The 27,836-nt window shown below is 42.5% G+C and overlaps 1 protein-coding gene across 1 annotated transcript in view; it reads left to right on the top strand.

The window, feature by feature from the left end:
• Window positions 1–27,836, top strand: part of cdh8 (cadherin 8) — a 272,812-nt gene that overhangs the window by 185,153 nt on the left and 59,823 nt on the right. The window contains exon 6 of the mRNA XM_059992415.1: window positions 6,275–6,528. Coding sequence (XP_059848398.1) covers window positions 6,275–6,528 — 254 coding nt within the window. The remainder of the gene's footprint in view (window positions 1–6,274; window positions 6,529–27,836) is intronic.

The following is a 27,836-nucleotide window of genomic DNA, read 5'->3' as shown; positions in this document are numbered from 1 at the left end:
GGGAACAAAAGGAAGCAAGGGTAAGAGAAACAAGCTGAGCCAATATCACAAACGGATATATGATGCAAAAATCACTGCACCTTAAGGTGTAGAATTTCGTATGAAATCTAGAAGAGTTCAAAGATGAGGTGTCCTCTCTCCAACTTGCATTAAACCTCATTGCAACAGTACAGGAGGCCGCACACTGATGGGCCAAAGTGTGAGGGGGGGGGGGATGAGCAATTAAAGTAACGGGCAACAAAAAAGGGATCATCTCCGTGGGCTGAATGCAAGTGGTATGCAAAGTGATCACGAAGGTTCAAAGGTTCACAGGCTCATTCATTATCAAAGTACATATGCAGTATACAACTCTGAAATTTATCTTCTCCAGAAAGCTACAAAGCAAAAAAAAACATGCAAGTCATTCAAAGAAAAAACATCAAACGCCCCCCCACATAAAAAAAGAACGGCAGCACGATCTTCAGCTGCCCCATGCAAATAATATCCTGCACACGGCACCAAGAATATCAACCCCAAAACCCCCAGCACAGAAAATTAACAAAGCACTCCAGAAGACAAAAAGAACATCACACTCCAAATCCCTCTTGCCCAAAATAAACTAACAAAAATAACAACAAATTGACATTTGATGTTTCCAATGTAGAGGATTCTGCACTGTGAATGTAATACACCAGACTGAAAGAAGTCAGGTTGAAGACAAGAGCAGGTACTGTAGGTTAATTGGCCACTGATGGCAGTGAGTAATGGAATCAGGTGGAGTTAATGGAAATATGGGGGGGGGGTGTGGTAGATTATGCTGCAATAATGTAATGTATTTGATGATAGGCACAGACCGAGTGGACTATAACTCTAAAATGTTGGCTATTGGTGCATTTTAATATTTCATTTTACTGGTAATACTTGGTGCTTATGCTGCAGGAGTTGGCAATCCTTATTTCCTGAAGGATTTTATTAAATCATTAAATTTCAGACAGAAAAATTGAGCATTAATTATAATAATAACCTCATCTGCATTTAAAATTGAATATTTCTAATTTTTGGACCTGCATGCTTGATTGCCTCTTTAAATTTTGAGAGATCTTTCTGCAGCCGTGACACTGTCAAATGATCAGTAATACACTGAAGAGTCAATATTACTGGCAATTCTCATGATGCACAACATGTCAAAGTTTGCAGTGAATTTATTATCAAAGTGCATACACAATATGTCACCATATAGAGTCATAAAGTCACAGAACGTTGCAAGGCAGAAACAGTCCTGCCGAAAGGCTTCAGCCCAAAATGTTGACTGTACTTTTTTTCATAAGTACTGCATGGCCCACTGAGTTCCTCCAGCATTGTGTGTGTGTTGCTCGGATTTCCAGTATCTGCAGATTTTCTCTTATTTGTAAAGACAGACTCAGGTCCTTCAGCCCATCTAGTCTGAGCCAAACTATTAATCAGCCTAGTCCCATCTATCTGCACCCAGACGATAGCTCTCCATAGCCCATCCATCTACCTATCCAAATTACTCTTAGATGTTCAAATCTAACCCACATTCACCATTCTGCTGGCAGGTCATCACACACTTTCACCGCCCTCTGAGTGATGTGATATTCTGAGATTTATTGTCTTGCAGGCATTCACAATAGAACAAAGAATACAATAGAATAAAAAAAGCTACATATAAACAATCAATGTGGGGAAAAAAGACAAACTGTGTAATCATAGAAATAAAACAAATAATAATTAAATAAAGAATGAAAAAAGATAGGTTAACCAATAAATCCTGAGATGAAACAGATAACCTACAGTACAGTTCAAAATCTTGGGCATATACGTATAGATAGAGAGCTGAAGACTTTTGCACAGTACTGTATTTGGAAACATGCAGTGGAGAGCAAGCTTGTAAGTTTGGTTGGAGCAAAAGATGTTGGGAATGGCAAGGGTGGTGCGCCGAAGGACAGAATTGGGACAGGTGACAGAGAAGGAGTGCCAGGGCAGAGTGTGCATGGGTGCAGACTCACCCAGCCCTGAGACACCAAGCAAGGCCATTTGATTTCAAACAATTGTTTCATTGATCATTACAGAATGTCCCTCTGGTGCCTCCCTCTCCCTCCCTTCTCCCTTCCCCTTTTCCTCGCCAGGATTCCTCTCTCCCTGCCCCCTTTCCACTCTCAGTCCACAATAGAGATCCATATCAGAATCAGGTTTATCATTACTCACACTTGTCGTGAATTTTGTTTTTTTTTTGTGGCAGCAGCACAATGCAATACATAAAATTACCACAGTCCTGTGCAAAATCACCTGTTTCAGCAGGTTGTCCCATTGCTCCAGTGATCCAGGTTCAAAGTGCATGTGTGATGCTTGCTAAGTGGAGTTTGCACATTCTTCTTGTCATCATACAGGTTTGCCCTCGGTGCTCCAGTTTACCTCAACATCTCAAATATGTCACTTGTCTGAACTTTAATGACCTCGTAAGAACCTTTGGGGAAAAGGAACTCAACTACTGGCACGAGCACAGAGTATCACTGGTGTTGTATCCTGATACATCTGTGATCCAAAGTTCCTTTGGCAGTCAAGAATGAGCCATAAATCATATTGCTTATGGTCGTTTTAGTAGGTGTCGCAAGAGTGGAAAATGAACAAAAAAGAAGAGCTGAAAAACAAAGAGAAGACAGACTAGAGATAACAAAAATTAAACAGTTAAAGTTCAAAACTGAAAGTACATTTATTATCAAATGTGTATCGCATAATAAACCTTGGGCTTCATCTTCTTGCAGGAAGTTACAAATCAAAGAAACATAATAGAGCCCATCAAAAAAAAAATCCTCACAACAAGGACTGTCAGACACCCCAGTGAGAAACAAGATCAAAATATGCAAAAAAGTGAACACATAGCCAATAGCCAGACTCAGGTGGCAAGACACATCTGATTGAAAACTAAGAAGTTTCTAGAAAAATACTAAAGTAGCTGTACTGCAATTTCTGAAAAAAAATCACTGAACAATTACATGTGCACAGGTGATTATATAAAAATACAGGAAAGCACAAGGAAGTTAAACTCCAAGGAAAACAACAATACTACAACCCAATCCAACACCAGTAAAGTGAGTGATTAAAGTGGTGATCAGAATGTTATAGTCATGGAGTCAAACAGGCCCTTCAACTGACTGCAGCAATGCAAACCATCAAATACCCATTTACACGGCTCCTACACTCAAGGCATTTATTTCTCCACACATTCCCCTCAACTCCCCCCAAAATAATTCCAACCACCTACGTTAGGGGCAAGTTACAATGTCCGATGCTAGAGCATAGCCTGTTGAAGGACAAACCCAGCCATGACTTACACAGTAAATGGTAGGACACTGAGATGTGTGGTGGAACAAAGTATCCTGGGACTACCAATCCATAATTCCTTGAAAGTGATAATGCAGGTATATAAGGTTATAAAGAGAGTTTTTGGCACATTCACCTTCATAAATCAAAGTAGAATATAGCTATTGAGATGTTATGTTGAATTATGTAAAACTTTGGTTGGTATTTTTTTCCCCAGAGACTTTAGACCATAGGTCTAACCTGAACAGTGATGGTCACTGTTCCCACCTTGCAAAGGAGTCTGGTCAGGTTGAAGTTCAAGTTCAAGTCTAATTGTCATTCAATGATACATGAATACCCATGAAAATGCAATTACTCAGGGGCCAAGGTGCAAAATACAGTACCAACAGTCATTCACAGAACAAGGCACACATAGCACATATGCTGTAAGACAGCAGTAAAATAGAGTCACATACAAAACAAAATAGTCTAAATCCCTGAGTCCAGGGATTTTGCATCAAACAACATACATCTTGGCTTCTGCCAGGTGATCACTGGAGGACACCAACTCCAGCATGGATGCCATTCTACGTGACCTCCTGAGGAGTGCACGAACTCCAATACCTTTCTCCTGGGCAGGTGATACTGTGGTTTGAGGCCTAGTCCTCGCTATGACCAAGGCCACGCAGCTCCCCTGACATTTGCTGATAAAACAGTGAATCAGACTTGTAGCATTCCACATTTTCAGCGTCCAAGAGTGCCACACAATCACAAGAAAAGCGGCAAAGATGATTTCTTGCTGTTAGACTGCACACCACCTTCATGCACTGACGCCTGTCTGACGCAGGTCGCTGCAGAGTCCACATTCAGTCCAGCTCCTTCAGTTTCTCCACCAACCTGCAACTGGCTGATGGGGTGGGCCTGCAGTACATTAAGTTCTAAATGTCCAGCAGGGTCTTGCAGTAGCGGATCGATAGCTCATTAGAATATTTTGTCAATGCTGTATGTAATATCACTTGGAATAAGGATGCTGTCTAATACTTCCTTAAGACTTCTTTGGCATTGTTAGCACCCATGTAGATATTGGTGTTGCTTTTGGAATTGGTTTGTTATTGTCACATGTACCAAGATGCAGTGAATAGCTTGTCATGTATACTGTTCATACAGTTCAGATCGTTACACAGTGTGTTGACATTGAATAAGGTAAAAAAAACATAATAACGTGGAATAAAGTATAAAAGCTATGAAAAATTGCTGGGCGTCTTCATGAGGTAGGTTGTGAGGCCGAGAGTCCACCTTATCATTCAAGAGGTCCGGTGAAGCATCTGATAATACTGAGATAGAAGCTGGTGTTATGTAATTTCAGGCTTCCATATCTTCTTCTCAACGGGAAAGAGAACAAGAGAGAATGTGCAAGTTGGGTGTGGTCTTTGATTATGTTGCCTGCTTTCCTGAGGCAGGAAGAGGTATAGCCAGAGTACATAGAAGGGAGGCTGGTTCCTGTGATGTGCTGAGCAGTATCCACAACATTCCGCAGATCCTGGCGGCAATATGTTGAGCTGCCACAGTAGCTTTGATGCATTTGATTTGAAGCTATTTATTGAACTGTGAGAGATTGGATATTGTTGATTGTATCTCTATTAGAGTGCATACAGCTTTCTCACAACCTTCCCTCAATAACTGACCTAGACTATTTCCATATGGCTTGTTGCTTGTTCCACACAAAATGGCTGAAGGGATCACCTGTCTAAAGTCAGGTGTTGTTGCAGGAAGCTAAAAGCATCTGAACCATGTGATATATTGCAATGGCGAGGGTAGAATAGATGGTGGCTTAAATTAATGGCTCATTTGTCATCACCACCCACCAGAGCCAACAGCCTACATTGACCTGATGGTGTTCTGTGGAAAGCACAGCCTCTGATGAACGAAGTGCATTCTCACTTCATTATAATTTTTTCAGAATGCATTAAGTTGTAACAAGTATATACCTGTCAAGGATAATTTACAAGAAAGCACACTAATTATTTTCAGTCCTTACCCCACGCTACAAATTGAATGAAAGCAAAATTGTTACATTACTTGACAACACTTAACTCTAGCATCCAATAAGATCACAATCGAAACGTATGGACACAAGAGATTCTGCAGGCGACACCCACACAATGCAGGATGAACTATGTCAGGCAGCATCTATGGAAATGAATAAACAGTTGGCGTTTCAGGACAAGACCCTTCATCAGAAAAATATGGAATAAGCATTATGATCTACACTTAAAGATCCATAATAATCATGCACATCTTTAATAATGAAGAAACAGAGTGGTTCTCTGTATATGTAATGACTGTTGAAAATTTAATAGATTGTCTCTGTAAATTAATGAATGGGAAAATGAAAAATATCCTTGAGTGTTATTACACAGTGAAGACAATATTAATGGACTACAAGAGGGTTTCAACTCTCCAAGTAAAATACATGCAATAATCATTGAAATACAATCTTATCATTTCTTGTTATTTTTGAGGATTAAGCATGCCAGTACCACCACTCTCTAAAACACTTTCCCCAAACAGGCTGATCATCACCTCCGCCCACTTTACCACCCCACCCTCCACCTCTACTTTATCATTTCCTGTCAGAGTCACCTAGACACTGCTGTGCCTAGCATCACTTTATGGACATACAATCAATCTACTGTACATTTATAAGCTACCTTATGTAGTTTATTGTACTTTTTATGATAATGTTATTTACCTTATTGCATATATTTTGCGATGTCACAATTGTTTTTTTCCCTTTTATACTTGTGTGCTGGAAATGACATTAAGTAATCTTGAATATTGAATTAACACATGGATGACCTTATTGTGAGATGTACCAATCTAACAGAAGCTACATCCATCAATGTTAATATTATTTGTTCTGCCCTGCTTAGAGTCATTAGTGGAAAACATTCATCTTTGTCACTTCCCACAGCCTCTGGACTTTGAGACCAAACGATCCTATACCCTGAAAGTGGAGGCAGGGAACACCCACATCGACCCACACTTCATCAGCAAAGGACCTTTCAAAGACACGGCAGCCGTGAAGATCACTGTAGAAGATGCAGATGAGCCTCCCGTATTCTCGTCGCCAGCCTATTTCTTGGAAGTGAGGGAGGACACTGCCCTGGGCTCAGTCATTGGAGAGGTTCAAGCTCGTGATCCTGATGTCATTGAGAGCTCTATAAGGTAACAAAGGTCTTGATTCCTTCCTCTGCCTGATGAGATGCTAATTCCCCAGGTTCTAGCTCAACCGCTGTCGTATTTGGAAGCATAGAAAACAATCATTAATGGACAATTTATCAGGAAATTGACTCTTTATTGCTAGAACTCAAGGAGTTTAGACGTTTCATTGAGCATTTTTAAACCTTAAAAATGAAAAAATGAAGGTCAACAGCTACTGAACAGTGGGAGACATCATGTTGTGTCTGAGGCACCACGGACACACACACACACACACACACACACACACACACACACACACACACACACACACACACACACACACACACACACAGACACACAGACACACACACACACACACACACACACACACACACACACACACACACACACACACACACACACACACTAGACTCATAGTGCCATAAAACATACAGCACAAAATAGGGGACAGGGGCTTCGACCCATCTAGTCTATGCTGCAGCTTTTACATAGTAGGATTTACCTGCAGATTGACCACATTCCTTCAAACCCTTCCCATTCATGTACTGTACTTATACAACTTTCTCTTAAATATTGCAAGCAAGAACCTGCATCTACCACTTTCGTTGGCAGCTACTCCCACATTCTCACCACCTCTGCGTGGAGAAGTTCCCCTTAACCTATGGCCTCTAGTTCTTGTGTCACCCAACCTCAGTGAAAAAGCATATTTGCATTTACCATATCCACTGTACCCATTTATAGCTTTGTATATTTCTGTCAAATCCCCCCTCATTTTCCTACACACCAGGGAATGAAGTCCTAACCTATTTAAGCTTTCCTTGTAACTATTACTTGATCATTGTGATGTTGACCTGATCTTGCTGTGTGCAAGTGGGCTGTTATGTGATATTAATAACTAATAGAGACCGTACTTCCATGACAAGGAATTCAAGATACTGTGTGTGTGTGTGTGTGTGTGTGTGTGTGCGTGTGTGTGTAAAAGTGTGCTCTTTACATAAACTACCCTGCACATAGGCTCTGAATGCTTGATTTATCTATTTATTCATTTAATCTATTCCTGTCTTAGCAAATAGCTTCAAATAATAGAATGCAAAAAGATGTAATATCCCATCCCAGCAGTATGATGCAGTCTGTGTAGTCTGCAATTGACCAATATACACAACACTTAGGTTAGAGGTTTCAAATGTACAGTTAGGAAAGCAAATCAGACTTTAAGACTGTCATGTATTGGAGCAGAGTTGCGCCATTTTGGTCCATTGAGTCTGCTCCAATGTTCCATAAGGCTGAGTAATTTTACCTCAACCCCATTCTGTCTTCTCCCCATAACCTTTGATCCCCTTGCTGATCAAGAGCCTATCAACCTCTACTTGACCTGACATTGTAAAAAAGCTCCAAGTCAATCAGTGAAAAGGTTCATATCCCTTCAGATGATACTTGTTCTTGTACAATATGTATTGGTACCAGGACACTGTAGGAATAAGAAAGTCACGTCACACACCAGCGCACTACTCTGATTCTAATTCTGTGATCCTTCTTCTCGTTATTGAAATAAAGATCAGCACGACAGGGTAGATTGTAGGAAACTTCATCCATGAGACTTAGGAGCAGAAATAGGCCATTCAGCCCATCATTCCATCAGGGCTGATATATTATCCCTCTGAACCCCATTTTTCTGCCTTCTCTTTATAGCTTTGACAACCTTATTAATCAAGAACCTATCAACCTCCGCTTTAAATATACCCAATATCGGTCTCCACAGCTATCTATGCAAAGAACTACACAGATTCAATACCCTCTGGCTGAAGAAATTGCTCCTCGTTGCTGTTTGAATGGGATGCTCCTCTGTTCTGAGGCTGTGCCCTCTGGTCCTAGACTCCCCCACTATGGAAAACAAGTATGATTAAAGTTTAAAGCCCATCTTGAGATGGGATAGAGATAAATATAACTTATTTCCTTGAGATTTTTCAATGATAGATATTTGTCCATTTTACATTAAAGTAGCTTTCATGGATTAATAATGGGCTTGTCATATAGATCAAGTTGTCCCAGAAGGTTCCAGAAAAGGGGCAATTACATCATCAAGGATCCACCCATCTTGCTCATGGACTGGCATCATGAAGGAGGCCAGGACCACTGGACTCATTAACAGTTACTTTAGCAGTAAGGCCGATCAACACATCCACCCAATAAGCCTACCCCATCCACCACTACTTTATCATTTCTTGACAGAGCCCAAAGTAAATTTATTTTCAATTTACACATTCTATATCTCACCACGTCCAACCCTGAGAATCGTTTCCTTACAGGATACTCATTAGCTCCAAGAAACACCATCAAATCAGTGCCACACCTAACAGGATGGACAAGCAACCAATATGCAGAAGAGAACTACCTGTCCAAACACAAAAGAAATCAAATAGAAATATAACAAATAAATAAATAGTATCACGGACACGAGATAAGGAGCCTTAAAAGTAAGTCGATAGGTTGTGGGAAGGGGTCAATGTTAGGGCAAGAGAATTTGAATTAAGTTAACCGCTTTGTTTCAAAAGACTGATGGTTGAGGAATAATAAGTGCTCTTGAATCTGTTGGTGTGGGTCCTGAGGCTCTTGTACCTTCTTCCTGATGGCTGCAGTGATACGAGTACATTGCCTGTGTAGTGAGGGTCCTTGATAAATGCTGCTTTCCTGTGACAGTGCTCCTCCTGAGGTCAGTAATCATCTACTTGCTCTTGCTGACATTGACTGAGAGGTTGTTGTTGTGGCACCACTCAGCCAGATTTTCAATCTCCCTCCTATCTGCAGATTCATTACCACCGCGGATTTGTTCACAACAGTGTGTAGTCAGTCAAATGAAATATGGCACTTGAACTGTGCTTCGCCTCACAGTCATAAGTACAACGCAATAAAGCAGGGTCAGTCACCTTATATATAGATACTCCTGTGCTCAGACTGACTTCATAATTTCCGCCATCTCCAACAGGATCCCACCACCAAGCACATCTCCCCCCCCCCCACTTTCTTCTTTCCACAGGGATCACTCCCCATGTGACTCCCTTGTCTGTTCGTCCCTCCCCACTGATCTCCCTCCTGGCAGTTATTCTTGCCACCGGAACAAGTGCTACACCTACCCCTACACCTCCTCCCTCACTATCATTCAGGGCCCTAAACTGTCCTTTTAGTGAGGCAACACTTCACCTATGAGTCTGTTGGGGTCATCTACTGTATCCAGTGCTCCTGGTGTGGTCTCTTCTATATCCGTGAGATCCAACATGGGTTTGCCGAGCACCTATGCTCCATCCACTAGTGGAAGCAGGGTCTCATAATGGCCACTCATTTTAATTCCACTTCCCATTCCTATTCCAATGTGGCAGTCCATGGCCTCCTCTACTGTTGTGATGAGGTTACCCTCAAGTTAAAGGAACAACACCTTCTATTCCGTCTGGATAGCCTCCAACTTGACGATACGAACTCTGGTAATGCTTCTTCACTATTCTCCATTCCCATTTCCCTCTCTCACCTTATCTCCTTACTTGCCCATCACCTCCATCTGGTGCTCCTCTCCTTTTTCTTCTTCCATGGCCTTCTGTCCTCTCTTTTCAGATTCTTCCTTCTTCAGCCCTTTATCTCTTTTCACCAATCGACTTCCCAGCTCTTTACTTCACCCTCTCCCTCTTGGTTTCACCTGTCACCTTGTTTTTCTTCCTCCCCTCCCACCACCTTCTCTCTCTGACTGCTCATCGTTTTCCCTCCAGTACTGATGAAGGGTCTCAGCCCAAAACTTTGAAAGTACTCTTTTCCATAAATACTGTCTGACATGCAGAGTTCCTCCAGCATTGTGTATCTGTTGCTCAGATTTCCAGCATCTACAGATTTTCCTTGTTTGTAACTTTATAGCCATACAATTAATCTATGTACAGAAATTACCTTGTATTTATACCTATACTGTTTTTTTTTATTATTGTTATGTTCCTTTTCTTATTTTATGCTTTTTTTTGTGCTGCATTGGATGCGAAGTAGCAATTATTTTGTTCTCCTTTATGCTTATCCATAGAAAATGATATAAAACAATTTTGAATCATGACTAACCAGCCAAATGCCTAGATTCACAGAAAAAGAGTAAAATAGGAACTGGACTAGGTCATTCAGTCCCTCAAGTCTGTCAACAACATAGGTAGAACAGTGCAGCTTTGGAAAATGCCTGTTGGCCAACAACACTGTGCTGAACTAACTCCACTGATGTTGCCTAAATCCTTCTGCCTGCACATGGTCCATATCACTCCATTTTCTCCACATTCATCAGCCAAACTCAAAGTCTCTTAAACATCTCTATCGTACGTGTCTCCACCTTCATTTGGAAAGTCTGCTAAGATTATTCAGAGCTTTGGCCAGATGTGCCCATTTGTAATCTCCACACGTGGCTGAGATACACTGGACTTGAAGTCAGTGTAAGTCAAATAGCCAACTTAATCTTCCAACTTGGTAGCACATTGCTTTTGTGATTGCTTTTAGAGTTCTATTCTCCTAGTTACCTGTAAGGAGTCTGTACATTTTCCCAGTAACCATGTGGGTTTCCTTTGGGAGCTTCAGTTTCCTCCCACTTTCCGAAGATGTATGAGATAGGGTTAGTGAGCTGTGGGCATGCTCTGATGGTGCTGGAAGTGTAGTGACCCTTGAGTGCTGCTCAACGCAATCCTCACTGATTCATTGCAAGTGACGCATTTTTCTGTATGTTTTGATATTTTGATGATAACTCGACAAATAAAGTTAATCTTTAATCTCAATCTTTTGAATTTCTAGAGCAACTAGCGATATAGAGCCTTAGATTGATACGGGTGTCAGGGTGGAGATACATCTCTACCAAAGGAGGTGGAAAACTCACCTTCTCTCCACTAGCCTGCAGGTCCCCCTTGAGCAAGGTGTAGCACTTGCTTAGCACCCCCCTCACCCCACTGATCAGCGTCACATGAAGCAGGAGGTGGATTGGTCGTAAGAGCAGCTGTTGTATATTACAAGTCCTGGTAATGCAATCACTGACAAACTCTAGCAGACAATCTCTGAAGGCAGTCTCTCTGTTCTCACACAGAGAGTGGTGAGTGCATGGAATGCACAGCCAGCAAAGGTGGTAGAGGTGGATACAATAGGGTCTTTTAAGAGACTCTTACATAGGTACATGGAGTTAGAAAAATAGAGGGCTATGCAGTAGGGAATGGAACTAGGCAGCTTCTAGAGTAGTTTACATGGTCAACACAACATTGTGGGCGGATATGTAAATTGAAGATGTTTTCAAAAATAATGAATTAAAAAATTTCTAAATATCAAAAAGTTTTCTGTAAAGAGCAGTATAGATAGTATAAAACTAAATAATATCAATATTTGATGTAACTACCCCTTGCCTTTGAAACTGCTTCAATTCTCTTGCATACTCTGTTGTGTCATGTAGTTTTATAAGGAAATCAGCTGGTAGGCTGTTCCATCTTGGAGTACTTGCCAGAGTTCTACTGCACACTTCGGCTGTCTCACTGGCTTCTGTATCTCCAGCTTATCCCAGACAGTCTGATGATGTTGAGATCAGGGTCTGTGGAAGGCATACCATCTGAAACCATATAAAAAATCTAGGGTGCCTAAAACGTTTGCACTACAACACTGAGCTGATCATTGAACACAAACTTTGTTCTCAATTCGATGGACTGTGCAATTCATGTTACTTACCAGCCACTTTTCTTATAAAACTGCATGACAGGACAGTATACCTCAGAGAATTGATGCAAATGTTAGTTACACCAAATATTGAATTGATTTAACTTGTTAGTGTTTACTGCTCTTTATAGTAAACTTTTGATATTTGGAAACTCTTCATTTTTGCCAACAAATACTACCTTGAGATTAATTTTATTGCAGGCATTCACAGTAGAATAAAGGAGTAACAATAGAATCAGTGAATAACTATGTACAAAGACTTGACAACTTGTGCAAACACAAAACAGAAACAAGTGATAATAAATAAATACATACATACTTACATAAATAAGTTATACTGAAAATATGAGTTGTACAGTATTTGAAATTGAGTCCAAAGGTTGCATACAATGGTCAGTTCAATGTTGTGAATTACATTCTCTGTAAACTTTAGAGACTGTTATGCATGAAAATCCAAGGAGATCAGCAGTTTATGAGAAGCTCAAAACCCCTCTTTTGGTACCAGCAATCATTCCATGGACAAATCACTTTGATCACATTTCTTGACCCATTCTGATATTTGGTCTGAGCAACAACGGAACCTCTTAACTGAGTTTGCCTGCTGCTACATGACTGGTTAATTAGATACTTGCATGAATGAGCTGCTGTACAAGTGCACCTAATAAAGTGGCCACTGAGTGTATTCTTACTTACTGCCCATTACACCATTGGCATTTAGTGCAGCAATGAAGGTCTTTTACCTCTGGTGATGTGAGAGTTTCTTTCATCATGTCAGTACCTTCCTCTCAGTTTTTACTGTAGTCAGTCATGCAAGTCCCAGCTGGAGACTCAGGAATACCAATCCCATTCAGATGCAGTAGTATTCTTCTTTGCTGTTTCTGTACCAATTTTACTTTACCAGTCAGGGTTATTAGTCCTGAGTTGAACCCCAAAACCAAGAGGACAAGTGGACTATTCTCAGTCTGGCCTCTACCCTTTGACTGGTTTAGAATGGGTGTCCTTACTAAAATCCAAAGCATAATGCCCTAATTGCAGTCAGCATAACTCTCCAGGTCATTGAGACATGTAAGCCTCCAAACCCTATGACAAGTTTAGAGGATTGAGTGTATAGATTCCAGGATATTAGAGCAATTAATGAATATTAGGATTGTGCAGGGAAATGGTGTTGGGGCAGATGAGGCATTATCTTGTTGAGCAATCGTGCATGTTTGAGTGGCCTATGCCTCCTTTGTATCCTTATGTTCTTATCCCCTCAGTAAATAGATCATCTCAGCACTTCCTTGCAGGGGCTAACAATCACTCCTATTTCCAGAAATGATTTACTGTGCTTACTTCAAGGTGGTTGTCTGTTTCTTTCTTCTTCCTGTTAATAACGGTGTCCTGAAAAGAACTATTGCAGCCTAATTTAAGGCAAAATTATTCCTCCAGCATGGTGAGCTTTGAAGGATCTTTGAAAGATAAAATCTGCAGGTATCGAACTGACTGTCTTTCTGTGGTAAGATGCACTCAAGCAGCAATCAACACTTCTTTTTAGGCTTTTTGGTGGTGCAAGTCGCTCTTCTCAAGCCACAGTCGATCATTCACCAAAGCCCTTGTCAAGCACCCTTACATTCACTGAGTGAATTGAAATAAGTGACCGGGATTTGACAGGTCACTCTGAGACTTGTTGGGGGATAATTTGAAACTGTGTTGATCATTTGCCAGTGGAGCTTTTTTCACAGGACTGTCTCCTTCTCATTCAGAGAGGCTTGTGAGTTCCTGAGATCCTGACGATGATGCTGTCTGGAGTGCCATCTGACACTTAGCTAGTAGGGTCACCCATGGTCAAATCGTCACATGGCAGCGAATTGTCACCACAAATTGTATCTTGCTTGGAAGGAAAACTACCGGGTTTATTGTGAGGATGTAATTTCAGTTTTGCAAAATGCATTCAGCTTTTCATTATAACATTCAGGGAAGGAAATGAGAGTGAGAAACTAAGGTTGACCTCAGCAGTGAGGTGAAATGTAAACATAAGATGTGATTAGGCTGTTAGCGTGAAGAGGAAGAATTCATCACAGCCATTTTACCTGCATTTGAGCTCATTAGAAATGATTACTTTGGGCTTTTTCCAGTGGGGTTCTGTCCATATCTGACCTGTACCTTCAGTATTCCACTAGTTGTGGACATAACCATGGTGCTTCTCTGAGGTCATCACCTTGTTGTCGTGCCGAAGTTCTGAGTTTCTAAGGTCCTGAGAGTGATGTCTTCTGGAGCTTAGCTCCTGGTAGGGTCACCAGTGGTGATATGTTCAAGGGGGAAGTACAAGACCAAGAGTGATCCAAACAATACCTCTTTGGTGGAGCTGTTGGAAGATGATGGCACATCACATTGAAAGCGGAGGAAGGCTGGCTGCAGCAGTAAAGGGTCCTCAGTCATCTTGCATTCCATGCCATTAGATTATGACCCCAATATGCAAGCATCATCTGGTCGCTGCCCATGCATCAGCCTCCACATGTTAAACAAAGTCATGCATAGGTATTCTCCGTTAGAGGAATTCACCTTAAATCTCGAAGACAATCCCTTAGGAGAACAACATACTCGATTCAAGTAATTGACTATTACGAGTTCAGAGGACTCCTCTCCCTGTCAGAAGGTTTGAGTATTGTCCGAATGCAAGGACTAATCCCAACTGTGAAACAGTGGAGAAGGTTATTTTAGATTAACGATTAGCTTTATTTGTCTCATGTATATTGAAACATACAGTCAACTACGCCTTTGGTGTCAATGACCACACAGTCCGAGGATGCGCTAGGGCAGCATGCTAGCATCGCCATGCTTCAGACACCAATATAGTATGCCCACAACTCACTAACTTGTACATCTTTGGAATGTGGGAGGAAACCAGAAGGATACTCAAAAGAAACCCATAGGGTTCTGAGGAGAACCTACAAACTCCTTACAGGCACAGGCAGAGTTGAACCCACATGATTGGCACTGTTGTAGATAGATAGATAAAGAGATAGATAGATAGATACTTTATTCATCCCCAAGGGGAAATTCAACATTTTTCCAGTGTCCCATACACTTATTGTAGCAAAACTAATTACATACAGTATTTAACTCAGTATAAATATGATATGCATCTAAAATCACCCTCCCAAAAAGCATTAATAAATAGCTTTTAAAAAGTTCTTAAATAGTTTACTAAAGTGCATTGAGTGGTAACTTAAGCTCAGTCCTAACCCCGGCACTTTAACATGTCTTGCCCCAGTGGTTGAATTGTAGAGCCGAATGGCGTTGGGGAGTAATGATCTCTTCATCCTGTCTGAGGAGCATTGCATTGACAGCAACCTGCTGCTGAAGCTGCTTCTCTGTCTCTGGATGGTGCTGTGCAGAGGATGTTCAGGGTTTTCCATGATTGACCGTAGCCTACTCAGCGCCCTCCGCTCTGCCACCGATGTCATACTCTCCAGTTCTGTGCCCACGACAGAGCCCGCCTTCCTTACCAGCTTATTAAGATGTGAGGCGTCCCTCTTCTTAATGTTGCCTCCCCAGCACGCCACCACAAAGAAGAGGGCGCTCTCCACAACTGACCAATAGAACATCTTCAGCATCTCACTACAAACATTGAATGACGCCAGCCTTCTGAGGAAGTACAGTCGACTTTGTGCTTTCCTGCACAGGGCATCTGTGTTGGCAGTCCAGTCTAGCTTCTCCTCTAACTGCACTCCCAGATACTTGTATGCCTTAACCTGCTCCACACATTCTCCATTAATGATCACTGGCTCCATATGAGGCCTAGGTCTCCTAAGGTCCACCACCATCTCCTTGGTTTAGGTCAGGGGTCGGCAACGTTTACCACTAAAAGAGCCAATATGGACCCATTTCCCACAGAAAAGAAAACACTGGGAGCCACAAAACGAAATAACACTGCATACAACGGGTTTTTTTTGCCTTTATGCTATGTATAAACAAACTATAACGTGTTGCATTTTTGAAATTGATGAACTCCTGCAGAGAAAACGAAATTACATTTCTGCATGCAACAAAAACATTTTGAACTCCGAAAAAAAGACGTTGGGTTGAAGGTTACTACATAGGTAGCCTACCTTGGATCGAAGAATTAAAAGAAAGCGCGCACTGGCGGGTGTCAGGTATTGGCAGTGGTGATGTATATTAATAGCGATAAAAAAACACGTTGTAGCGATGTAGCGCTACACGCAGCGCTAAAATAAAGACTGCAGTCAAAGGTAACTTTATTCGAACAGCCTTGCTTTAAAGCCTCCCTCAACCCGTCCCCATGGGCGCGGATGCTCCAAAAGACACGTACTCACAAACCCCCGTAGGCTATCTCCCTTAGCCGGAACGGTGGCTAATTGTTCGGATGTGCCAGGAAACGGTGTCTCCGCAAAGTACAAGATCACCATAATCTTCAAATTTCGAATTACATTTCAAAAGCTAACAAACCACGGGGAGCCGCATCACAGAGATCAAAGAGCCGCATGTGGCTCTGGAGCCGCAGGTTGCCGACCCCTGGTTTAGGTGATATTGAGACGCAGGTAGTTTGAGTTGCACCATATCACAAAGTCCTGTATCAGTTTCCTATACTCTTCCTCCTGACCATTCCTGACACACCCCACTATGGCCAGGTCATCTGCGAACTTCTGCACATGGCAGGACTCCAAGTTATATTGGAAGTCTGATGTGTACAGGGTGAACAGGACCAGAGAGAGCACAGTCCCCTGTGGCGCTCCTGTGCTGCTGACCACCGTGTCAGACCTACAGTCTCCCAACCGCACATACTGAGGTCTGTCTGTCAAGTAGTCCATTATCCAAGCCACCATGTGTGAGTCTACTCCCATCTCCGTTAGTTTGTGCCTTAAGATCCTGGGCTGGATGGTGTTAAAAGCACTAGAGAAGTCCAGGAATGTAATCCTCACAGCACCACTGACCCTGTCCAGGTGAGAGAGGGATTTGTGCAGCAAGTACATGATAGCATCCTCCACTCCCACCTTCTCCTGATATGCAAACTGAAGAGGATCCCAGGCGTGCCTGGTTTGTGGCCTCAGATTCTGTATTATCAGCCGCTCCATGGTCTTCATCATGTGCGACGTCAAAGCAACAGGTCTGAAGTCATTCATCTCCCTTGGTTATGGTTTCTTCGGTACCGGGACAATACAGGATGTTTTCCACTGTCTGGGTGCCCTTCTCTGCTCCAGGCTCACGTTGAAGATGAGCTGAAGTGTTATAGAAACATAGAAAATAGGTGCAGGAGTAGGCCATTCGGCCCTTGGAGCCTACACCGCCATTCAGTATAATCATGGCTGATCATCCAACTCAGAACCCTGTACCTACTTTCTCTCCATACCCCCTGATCCCTTTAGCCACAAGGGCCATATCTAACTTCCTCTTAAATATAGCCAATGAACTGGCCTCAACTGTTTCCTGTGGCAGAGAATTCCACAGATTCACCACTCTCTGTGTGAAGAAGTTTTTCCTCATCTCAGTCCTAAAAGGCTTCCCCTTTATCCTTAAACTGTGACCCCTCATTCTGGACTTCCCCAACATCGGAAACAATCTTCCTGCATCTAGCCTGTCCAAACCCCTTAGAATTTTATATGTTTCAATAAGATCCCCCCTCAATCTTCTAAATTCCAGTGAGTATAATCCTAGTCGATCCAGTCTTTCTTCATATGAAAGTCCTGCCATCCCAGGAGTCAATTTGGTGAACCTTCTTTGTACTCCCTCTATGGCAAGAATGTCTTTCCTCAGATTAGGGGACCAAAACTGCACACAATACTCTAGGTGTGGTCTCACCAAGGGCTTGTACAAATGCAGTAGAACCTCCCTGCTCCTGTACTCAAACCCTTTTGCTATGAATGCCAACATACCATTTGCCTTTTTCACCGTCTGCTGTACCTGCATGCCCACCTTCAATGACTGGTGTACAATGACACCCAGGTCTCGTTGCATCTCCCCTTTTCCTAATCGGCCACCGTTCAGATAATAATCTGTTTTCCTGTTCTTGCAACCAAAGTGGATAACCTCACATTTATCCACATTAAATTGCATCTGCCATGAATTTGCCCACTCACCTAACCTATCCAAGTCACCCTGCATCCTCTTAGCATCCTCCCCACAGCTAACACCACCGCCCAGCTTCGTGTCATCCACAAACTTGGAGATGCTGCATTTAATTCCCTCGTCTAAATCATTAATATATATTGTAAACAACTGGGGTCCCAGCACTGAGCCTTGCGGTACCCCACTAGTCACTGCCTGCCATTCTGAAAAGGTCCCGTTTACTGCCACTCTTTGCTTCCTGTCTGCCAACCAATTCTCTATCCACATCAATACTGCGTGCTTTAAGTTTGCACACTAATCTCCTGTTTGGAACCTTGTCAAAAGCCTTTTGAAAATCTAAATATACCACATCCACTGGCTCTCCCCTATCCACCCTACTAGTTACATCTTCAAAAATTTCTATAAGATTCGTCAGACATGATTTTCCTTTCACAAATCCATGCTGACTTTGTCTGACGATATCACCTCTTTCCAAATGTGCCGTTATCACATCTTTGATAACCGATTCTAGCATTTTCGCCACGACCAATGTCAGACTAACCGGTCTATACTTCCCCAGTTTTTCTCTCCCTCTTTTTTAATAAGTGGGGTTACATTAGCCACTCTCCAATCCTCAGGAACTAATCCAGAATCTAAGGAGTTTTGAAAAATTATCACTAATGTATCCACTATTTCTTGGGCTACTTCCTTAAGCACTCTGGGATGCAGACCATCTGGCCCTGGGGATTTATCTGCCTTTAATCCCTTCAATTTACCTAACACCACTTCCCTACTAACATGTATTTCCCTCAGTTCCTCCATCTCACTAGACCCTCAGTCCCCTACTATTTCCGGAAGATTATTTATGTACTCCTTAGTGAAGACAGAACCAAAGTAATTATTCAATTGGTCTGCCATGTCCTTGTTCCCTATGATCAAGTCATCTGTTTCTGACTGTAAGGGACCTACATTTGTCTTGACCAATCTTTTTCTTTTTACATATCTATAAAAGCTTTTACATTCAGTTTTTATGTTCCCTGCCTGCTTTCTCTCATAATCTTTTTTCCCTTTCCTAACTAAGCCCTTTGTCCTCCTCTGCTGGTCTCTGAATTTCTCCCAGTCCTCAGGTGTGCCACTTTTTTTTGCTAATTTATATGTTTCTTCTTTGGACTTGATACTATCCCTAATTTCCCTTGTCAGTCACAGGTGCACTACCTTCCCTGGTTTATTCTTTTGCCAAACTGGGATGAACAATTGTTGTAGTTCATCCATGCGATCTTTAAATGCTTGCCATTGCATATCCACCGTCAACCATTTAAGTATCATTTGCCAGTCTATCTTAGCTAATTCACGTCGCATACCTTCAAAGTTACCCTTCTTTAAGTTCAGAACCTTTGTTTCTGAATTAACTATGTCACTCTCCAACTTAATGAAGAATTCCACCATATTATGGTCACTTTTACCCAAGGGGCCTCGCACAACAAGATTGTTAACTAACCCTTCCTCATTGCTCAATACCCACTCTAGAATGGCCTGCTCTGTAGTTGGTTCCTCAACATGTTGGTTCAGAAAACCATCCCGCATACATTCCAAGAAATCCTCTTCCTCACCAATCCTCTTCCTTCACCCTTACCAATTTGGTTCACCCAATCTATATGTAGATTGAAGTCACCCATTATAACTACTGTTCCTTTATTGCACGCATTTCTAACTTCCGGTTTAATGCCATCCCCAACCTCACTACTACTGTTAGGTGGCCTGTACACAACTCCCACCAGCATTTTCTGCCCCTTTGTGTTATGCAGCTCTACCCATATTGATTCCACATCCTCCAGGCTAATGTCCTTCCTTTCTATAGCATTAATCTCCTCTCTAACCAGCAATGCTACCTCACCTCCTTTTCTTTCCTGTCTATCCCTCCTGAATATTGAATCTCCCTGGATGTTGAGCTCCCATCCTTGGTCACCCTGGAGCCATTTCTCTGTGATCCCAACTATATCATATTCATTAATAACTATCTGCACATTCAATTCATCCACCTTGTTACGAATGCTCCTCGCGTTGACACACAAAGCCTTCAGGCTTGTTTTTACAACACTCTTAGCCCTTATACAATTATGTTGAAAAGTGGCCCTTTTTGATTTTTACCCTGGATTTGCCTGCCTGCCACTTTTACATATCACCTTTTGATTCTACCCTCATTTTACACCCCTCTGTCTCTCTGCACTTATTCACATCCCCCTGCCACATTAGTTTAAAGCCTCCTGAACAGCAGTAACAAACACTCCCCCTAGGACATTGGTTCCAGTCCAGCCCAGGTACAGACCGTCCTGTTTATACCGGTCCCACCTCCCCCAGAACTGGTTCCAATGCCCCAGAAATTTGAATCCCTCGCCCTTGCACCATTTTTCAAGCCACGTATTCATCTGAAATATCCTTCTATTTCTACTCTGACTAGCACATGGCACTGGTAGTAATCCAGAGATTATTACCTTTGTGGTCCTACTTTTTAGTTTATCTCCTAACTCCCTAAATTCACCTTGTAGGACCTCATCCCGTTTTTTACCTATATCATTGGTACCTATGTGCACGATGACCACTGGCTGTTCACCCTCCCATTCCAGAATGTCCTGCAGCTGCTCAGAGACATCCTTGACCCTTTTACCAGGGAGGCAACATACCATCCTGGAGTCTCGTTTGCAGCCACAGAAATGCATATCTATTCCCCTTACAATCGAATCCCCTATCACTATAGCTCTCCCACTCCTTTTCCTTCCCTCCTGTGCCGCAGAGCCACCCATGGTGCAATGAACTCGGCTGCTGCTGCCTTCCCCTGATGAGATATCTTCCCCAACAGTATATCTGTTTAGGAGGGAGATGACCTCAGGGGACTTCTGCACTACTTGCCTACTGCTACGCTGTCTAGTGGCCACCCCTTCCCTTTCTGCCTGTGTAGCCTTTACCTGCGGTGTGGCCAACTCACTGAATGTGCTATTCACAACTTGCTCAGCATTGCTGTTGCTCCAGTATGAATCCAATCGCAGCTCCAGACGCTCAATGCGGTCTGCCAGAAGCTGCAGTTGGACACACTTCCTGCACACATAGTCGTCAGGGACACTGGAAGTATCCCTGATTTCCCACATGCTGCAGGATGAACAAACTACACCGCCGATCTCAGCTTGAAACTTTCTCCTTTGAAAGGAATTTACCCAGCCTTACCTCACTCGGAGTGAAGCTCGTCCTCAGCCTCTGCTCACCGAAGCCTTTCGTGACAAAGTCTTCCTACTCTTCCGTCGCCCACTACAACATTGCCCGCTCCATCTACTGTTCTCTTTAAATACTCTCGCTGCCTCACGGTCCGACTCACACGTGCTTGCGCAGTCGTGCCCCCGTTAAACTGCAGAAGAAAATGCTAAGCCTTATACTACCATGCCCTTAGTGACTGAAACCCACATCACTCCTAGGTAGGAAATCCCAAAGAAGGAAACACTCGTTGTATCGGAAGAGAATGTATAAATTCCTTACAGCCCATGGTGGTTTAAAAGGACATTTACCACACTGGGCTTCACCAGTCAGGGGATTGAATATAGCAGTTGGGGCTATATGTTATAGTTGTCTAAGCCGTTGGTGATGCCACACTTGGACTGGGGTGTACAGTTTTGATCAGTCTGTTATACAAAAGATGCTTGTTAAACTGGAAAGAGTGCAGAAATGATTGGCACAGATATTAAAAGAATGAGGGCCTGAGTTATATGGAAGAGTTGTACAGACTAGGTTTTTAGTCCATGGAATGTAGGAGAATAAGGAGTGAACTTACAGAGGGTTTAAAATTCTGAGAAGCATAGATGATCTTTCCTCAAGTATACGGGAGTCTAAATCTAGAGAGCACGGGTTTCTTTTCTTTTCCAATATTTTTATTGTTTCATATGCACAAATACAGAATTCATAAGGATACTTATTATGAATCAAAATAAAATAGTGCAAAATGCACAGTATATAAATCAGGCTGATACAATAACGGTATTCCATAATGATGATCAATCAAATAAAATAAATTGAATGATGAAATACAATAGTATGGTTAATTATATTATTTTAAAAAATCTATACCCCCTACCAAGACAAAGCTGGTTGGTAAAAAAAAAAACAGGAGAAAAAAAGAGTACTTTGTCATATAGTGTTTTATAATAATAGCCAAGATCTATATTTTAATAACAATTCAAAGATTTTTTAAATAATTCAGAAAAGGTCCCCATAAACTTTGAAAATCTTGCTTAGAATCAGAAATCGAACAACGAATCTTCTATAGGTTTAAACATAACATAACATCACATAACCATTGAGCATTTGTAAGGGGGGGCAACCTCCTTCCATTTAAGCAAGACCGCCCTCCTAGCCATAAGAGAAATAAAAGCCAGTACCCACAAATGGGAAGGCTCCAAAATTATAACTCCTTCCTCAACAATACCAAATAAGGCAGTCAAAGGATTGGGCAGAGAGCATAGGTTTAAGATGAGAGGGGAAAGATTGAAAAGGGATCTGAAGGGCATCTTTTTCACACAGAGGCTGGTGAGTATATGGAATGAGCTGCCAGGGAATGTGGTTGAGGCAGGTACAATAGTATCATTCAAGAAGCACTTGGATAGGTACATGGAAGGGTGGGGCATAGAAGGATCTGGGATTTGGGATGAATATAAGAAATTAGGACTAGCTGGGTGGGGTGTGTGTTTGGGCCAAATGGCCTGTATCAATGGTGTATGAGTATATGAATTGCTGTCACTCCCCCCTCCCCCAGAAATCTCTTTTGACAAAAGGTACTAATTCGAGGATCTGTGAAATACAGGAAGGCATAAAGGCATACCAACAAATATATTCATCAGGAGATTGTTGAGATTTGGGATGTCACCAACAACTCTGCAAATTTCTACAAATGTACAGTGGAAAACATTACGACTGTTTTCATCACCCTCTACTACGGAGGTGCCAAATGACAGGATTTATGTTATTCACACTGACGTTGGAGAGGGTTCAGTGAAGATTCACAAGAATGATTCCAGGAATGAAAGAGTTACCCTAGGAAGAACGTCTGGCAGCTCTTGGGCTGTATTCCTGGAGTTTAGGAGAATGAGGGGGGTCTCATAGAAACATTCAGAATGTTAAAAGGCCTGGACAGATTAGATATGGCAAAGTTATTTCCTATGGTAGGGGAGTCTAGGACAAGACTCCAGGATTGAAGGATGTCCATTTAGAACAGAGCTGTGGAGAAATTACTTAAGTCAGAGGGTAGCAAATCTGTGGAATTCGTTGCCACGAGCAGCTGTGGAAACAAAGTCATTGGGTGTATTTAAGGCAGAGATAGGTAGGTCCTTGCTTAGTCAGGGCATTAAAGGGTATGGGGAGAAGGCAAGGGAGTGGGGATGACTGGAAGAATTCGGTCAGCTCATGGTTGAATGGTGGAGCAGACTCGATGGTCTGAATGGCCTACCCCTGCTCCTATATCTTAAGGTCTTATGATCAGAGAAAGCTGCAGAGGATTGTAAACTCTGCCAGCTCCATTATAGGTACTAACCTCCTCACCATTCATGATATTTTTAAGAAGAGAATGCTTCAAGAAGGTGGCATCAATCACCACCCAGGACCCGCCTTCTTTTCATTACTATCATCAGGGAGGAGGTACAGGAGCCTAATGACACTCACTCAAGGAACAGCTTCTTCCCCTCTGTCATCATATTTCTAAGCTGTCCATGAACCATGAACACTACCTCACTAGACTGCTGCTTTTTCTCCTACTTGTTTATGTATTTCTTATTATAACTCATACTCATATTTTATGTATTGCTGTACTGCTGCCACTACAAATTTCATGACGATAATAAATCTGAATTTGATTCTGATTTTGATTCAGTTCTCATGGAATATTTCAAAGAAGATGAAGGGAGCTCTTGCTAGTGCCAATATTGATCAGACAGAAAATATCAGATAGTCTTTTCAATTTCAACCACTGTGTGTAAATTAGGACTCTAGTAGTGGTGCAGTTAAGTAGTGGACTAATTTGTCCACTTAGACAGAGATGTTACACCCACAAAATGCTAGTGGAAGTTGGCAGGCCAGGTAGCATCTACGGAGAGGAATAAAGAGAAATAACCAGGTCTCAGCCCAAAAACTCCGACTGCATATTTTTGTCCATTGATGTTACCTGACCTGCTGAGTTCCTTCAGCATTTTGTGTGCGTTGCTTTAGATTTCCAGTATCTGCTGAATCCTTTGAGTCTGTTAGTTCAGATCCAGCTGAGAAATTCAAAATCACAGAATGATTTTTAAAAGAAAAAGCTAGCTTCAGTAAATGAAACCACAAGATGGCTAGATTTAAGTGAAAAGCTATCTAGCTCAATAATATCTTCAGGGGAGGATATCTGTTGCTCAAGCTGGTCAGTGTGACTTCAAAATCATCAGTGTGATTGGCAGCACAAGAGACCGTAGATGCTGGAATCTGGATATAAAAAGTGAGCAGCCAGAGTGACTCAACAAATTAGGCAGCATCTGTGGAGAGAAATGGAGAGTCCTTGATTCAGATCAAGAGGTTAACCACCTCTTCAGTTCAGAAGCAGTTAAGGATGGACAATAAATGATGGCATTGGCAGGGAAGTACACATCACAAAAAAATGAACATGAAATATATTGTGTGTTGATTTTCCTGGAAGAAAGGATGTCTACAATTCATAAATAGTTAATTGCACATCTCTGTCCCTATGTATTTTGAGGTGAATGGAAGTTGAACTGTCTGGTTAGACATTATTGCATGTTGACCTTCAGATAGAAGTGGAAGAATGGAAGTAAATTCATGCGAATGATCCTGGGAATGACAGGGTTAATGTATGAGAACTGTTTGATGGATCTGGGCCTGTACTCGCTAGAACTTACAAGAATGAAGGGAGATCTCAGACAGACAGACAGACAGACATACTTTATTGATCCCAAGGGAAATTGGGTTTTGTTACAGTTGCACCAACCAAGAATAGTGAAGAAATATAGCAATAAACCCATAAATAATTAAATAATAATAAGTTAATCATGCCAAGTGGGAATAAATCCAGGACCAGCCTATTGACTCAGGGTGTCTGAAACTCCGAGGGAGGAGTTGTAAAGTTTGATGGCCACAGTCAGGACAGGAATGACTTCCTATGACGCTCAGTGTTGCATCTCGGTGGAATGAGTCTCTGGCTGAATGTACTCCTGTGCCTTACCAGTACATTATGGAGTGGATGGGAGTCATTGTCCAAGATGGTGGGCAACTTGGACAGCATCCTCTTTTCAGACACCACCGTCAGAGAGTCCATTTCCACCCCCACAACATCACTGGCCTTACGAATGAGCTTGTTGATTCTGTTGGTGTCTGATACCCTCAGCCTGCTGCCCCAGCACACAACAGCAAACATGATAGCACTGGCCACCACAGCCTTGTAGAATATCCTCAGCATTGTCTGGTGGATTTTAAAGGACCTCAGTCTCCTCAGGAAATAGAGATGGCTCTGACCCTTGTTCTGGACAGTCTCAGTGTTCTTTGACCAGTCCAGTTTATTGTCCATTCATATCCCCAGGTATTTGTAATCCTCCATCATGTCCACACATACCTCTTGGATGGAGACAGGGGTCACCAGTGCCTTAGCCCTCCTCAGGTCCACCACCAGCTCCTTAGTCTTTTTCACATTAAGCTGCAGATGATTCTGCTCTCACCATGTGACAAAGTTTCCCACCATAGCCCTGTACTCAGCCTCATCTCCCCTGCTGATGCATCCAACTATGGTGGTAGAGTCATCAGAAAACTTCTGAAGATGGCAAGACTCTGTGTTGTAGTTGAAGTCCGAGGGGTAGATGGTGAAGAGAAAGGGAGACAGGACAGTCCCCTGTGGAGCCCCAGTGCTGCTGACCACTCTGTCTGACACAGTGTTGCAAGCGCACGTACTGTGGTCTGCCAGTCAGGTAATCAATAATCCACGACACCAGGGAAGCATCCACCAGCATCACTGTCAGTTTCTCACCCAGCAGAGCAGGGCGGATGGTATTGAACGCACTGGAGAAGTAAAAAAACATGACCCTCACAGTGCTCGCTGGCTTGTCCAGGTGGGCGTAGACACGGTTCAGCAGATAGACGATGGCGTCCTCAACTCCTAGTTGGGGCTGGTAGGTGAACTGGAAGGGGTCTAAGTGAGGCCTAACCATAGGCCGGAGCTGCTCTAGAACAAGTCTCTCCCGGGTCTTCATGATGCGAGAGGTCAATGCCACTGGTCTGTAGTCATTGGAGCCACTGGGGCATAGCGTCTTCGGTACATGAACGAGGCAGGATGTCTTCCACAGCACAGGAGCCCTCTGGAGATTCAGGCTCAGGTTGAAGACATGGTGAAGTACTCCACATAGCTGGGGGGCACAGGCTTTGAGCACCCTGGGGCTGACACCATCCGGGCCTGCAGCCTTGCTTGGGTGGAGACGTTTCAGCTGTCTTCTCACCTGTTCAGCTGAGAAGCCCACCGTGGTGGTTCCAGGTGTGGAAGGGGTGTAGTCACGAGAGCAGCTCATTGAAAACTATCAAATATTGAAAGGCCTAGATAGAGTGGACATGAAGATGATATTTCCTATAATGGGTGAGTACAAGACCAGAGGTGAGGAGGAATTTCTTTAAACACTGAATCTGTGGAATTCAGTGCCACAGATGGCTGTGGAGGCCAAGTGATTGGGTATATTCCGAAGAAACTGAAGAATACCCTGTCACCACCAGTCTCGTCACTAAGATAGTGATCTGTTCATTGTTTCCCTGTGCCGTGAACTACATGCATTTTGAATTAGAAACATAGAAACATAGAAAACCTACAGCACAATACAGGCCCTTCAGCCCACAAAGCTGTGCCAAACATGTCCTCACCTTAGAATTACTTCAAATTAGAATTATGGATTACTCATAGCCCTCTATTTTTCTAAGCTCCATGCATCCATCCAGGAGTCTCTTAAAAGACCCTATTGTTTCCGCCTCCACCACCAGCCACCGGCAGCCCATTCCATGCACTCACCAATCTCTGCTAGTCATTTCAGCCCTGGGGAAAAGCCCCTGAATATCCACACGATCAATGCCTCTCATCATCTTATACACTTCTATCAGGTCACCTCTCATCCTCCTTCACTCCAAGGAGAAAAGGCCAAGCTATTATTTATTAATCTATTTGTGGTAATAACTTGTTTTCTGTGCTGTGTATAATATATGCCTTGAGGGTATATCATGGTCTGTTGGAAAGTTGTTTTGCTTGGTTGTGTAAAATTACGGTCAAATGACAATAAAATTTAACTTGATACTTAAAATGGAGGTTGATACATGCTTGATTAGTAAAGACATCAAACATTATAGAAGAAAGGAGGAAAATGGGTTGAGTGGGATGATAAATCAGCCATGATGTAATGGCAGAGCAGACTTGCTGGACCAAATGTCCTGATTCTGTTACTTTGTCTTATGGTGTTATAGAGACTGGCTGAAATTACAATGAGGGAGTTTATTGAGTATTACTCATTTTGCTAAAGGTT

This window comes from Hypanus sabinus, chromosome 17, assembly GCF_030144855.1.
Source record: "Hypanus sabinus isolate sHypSab1 chromosome 17, sHypSab1.hap1, whole genome shotgun sequence".
In the NCBI taxonomy this organism is placed as follows: domain Eukaryota; kingdom Metazoa; phylum Chordata; class Chondrichthyes; order Myliobatiformes; family Dasyatidae; genus Hypanus; species Hypanus sabinus.
The sequence above is the reverse complement of the archived record's forward strand: the minus strand, read 5'-3'. Positions and strand labels throughout refer to the sequence as shown.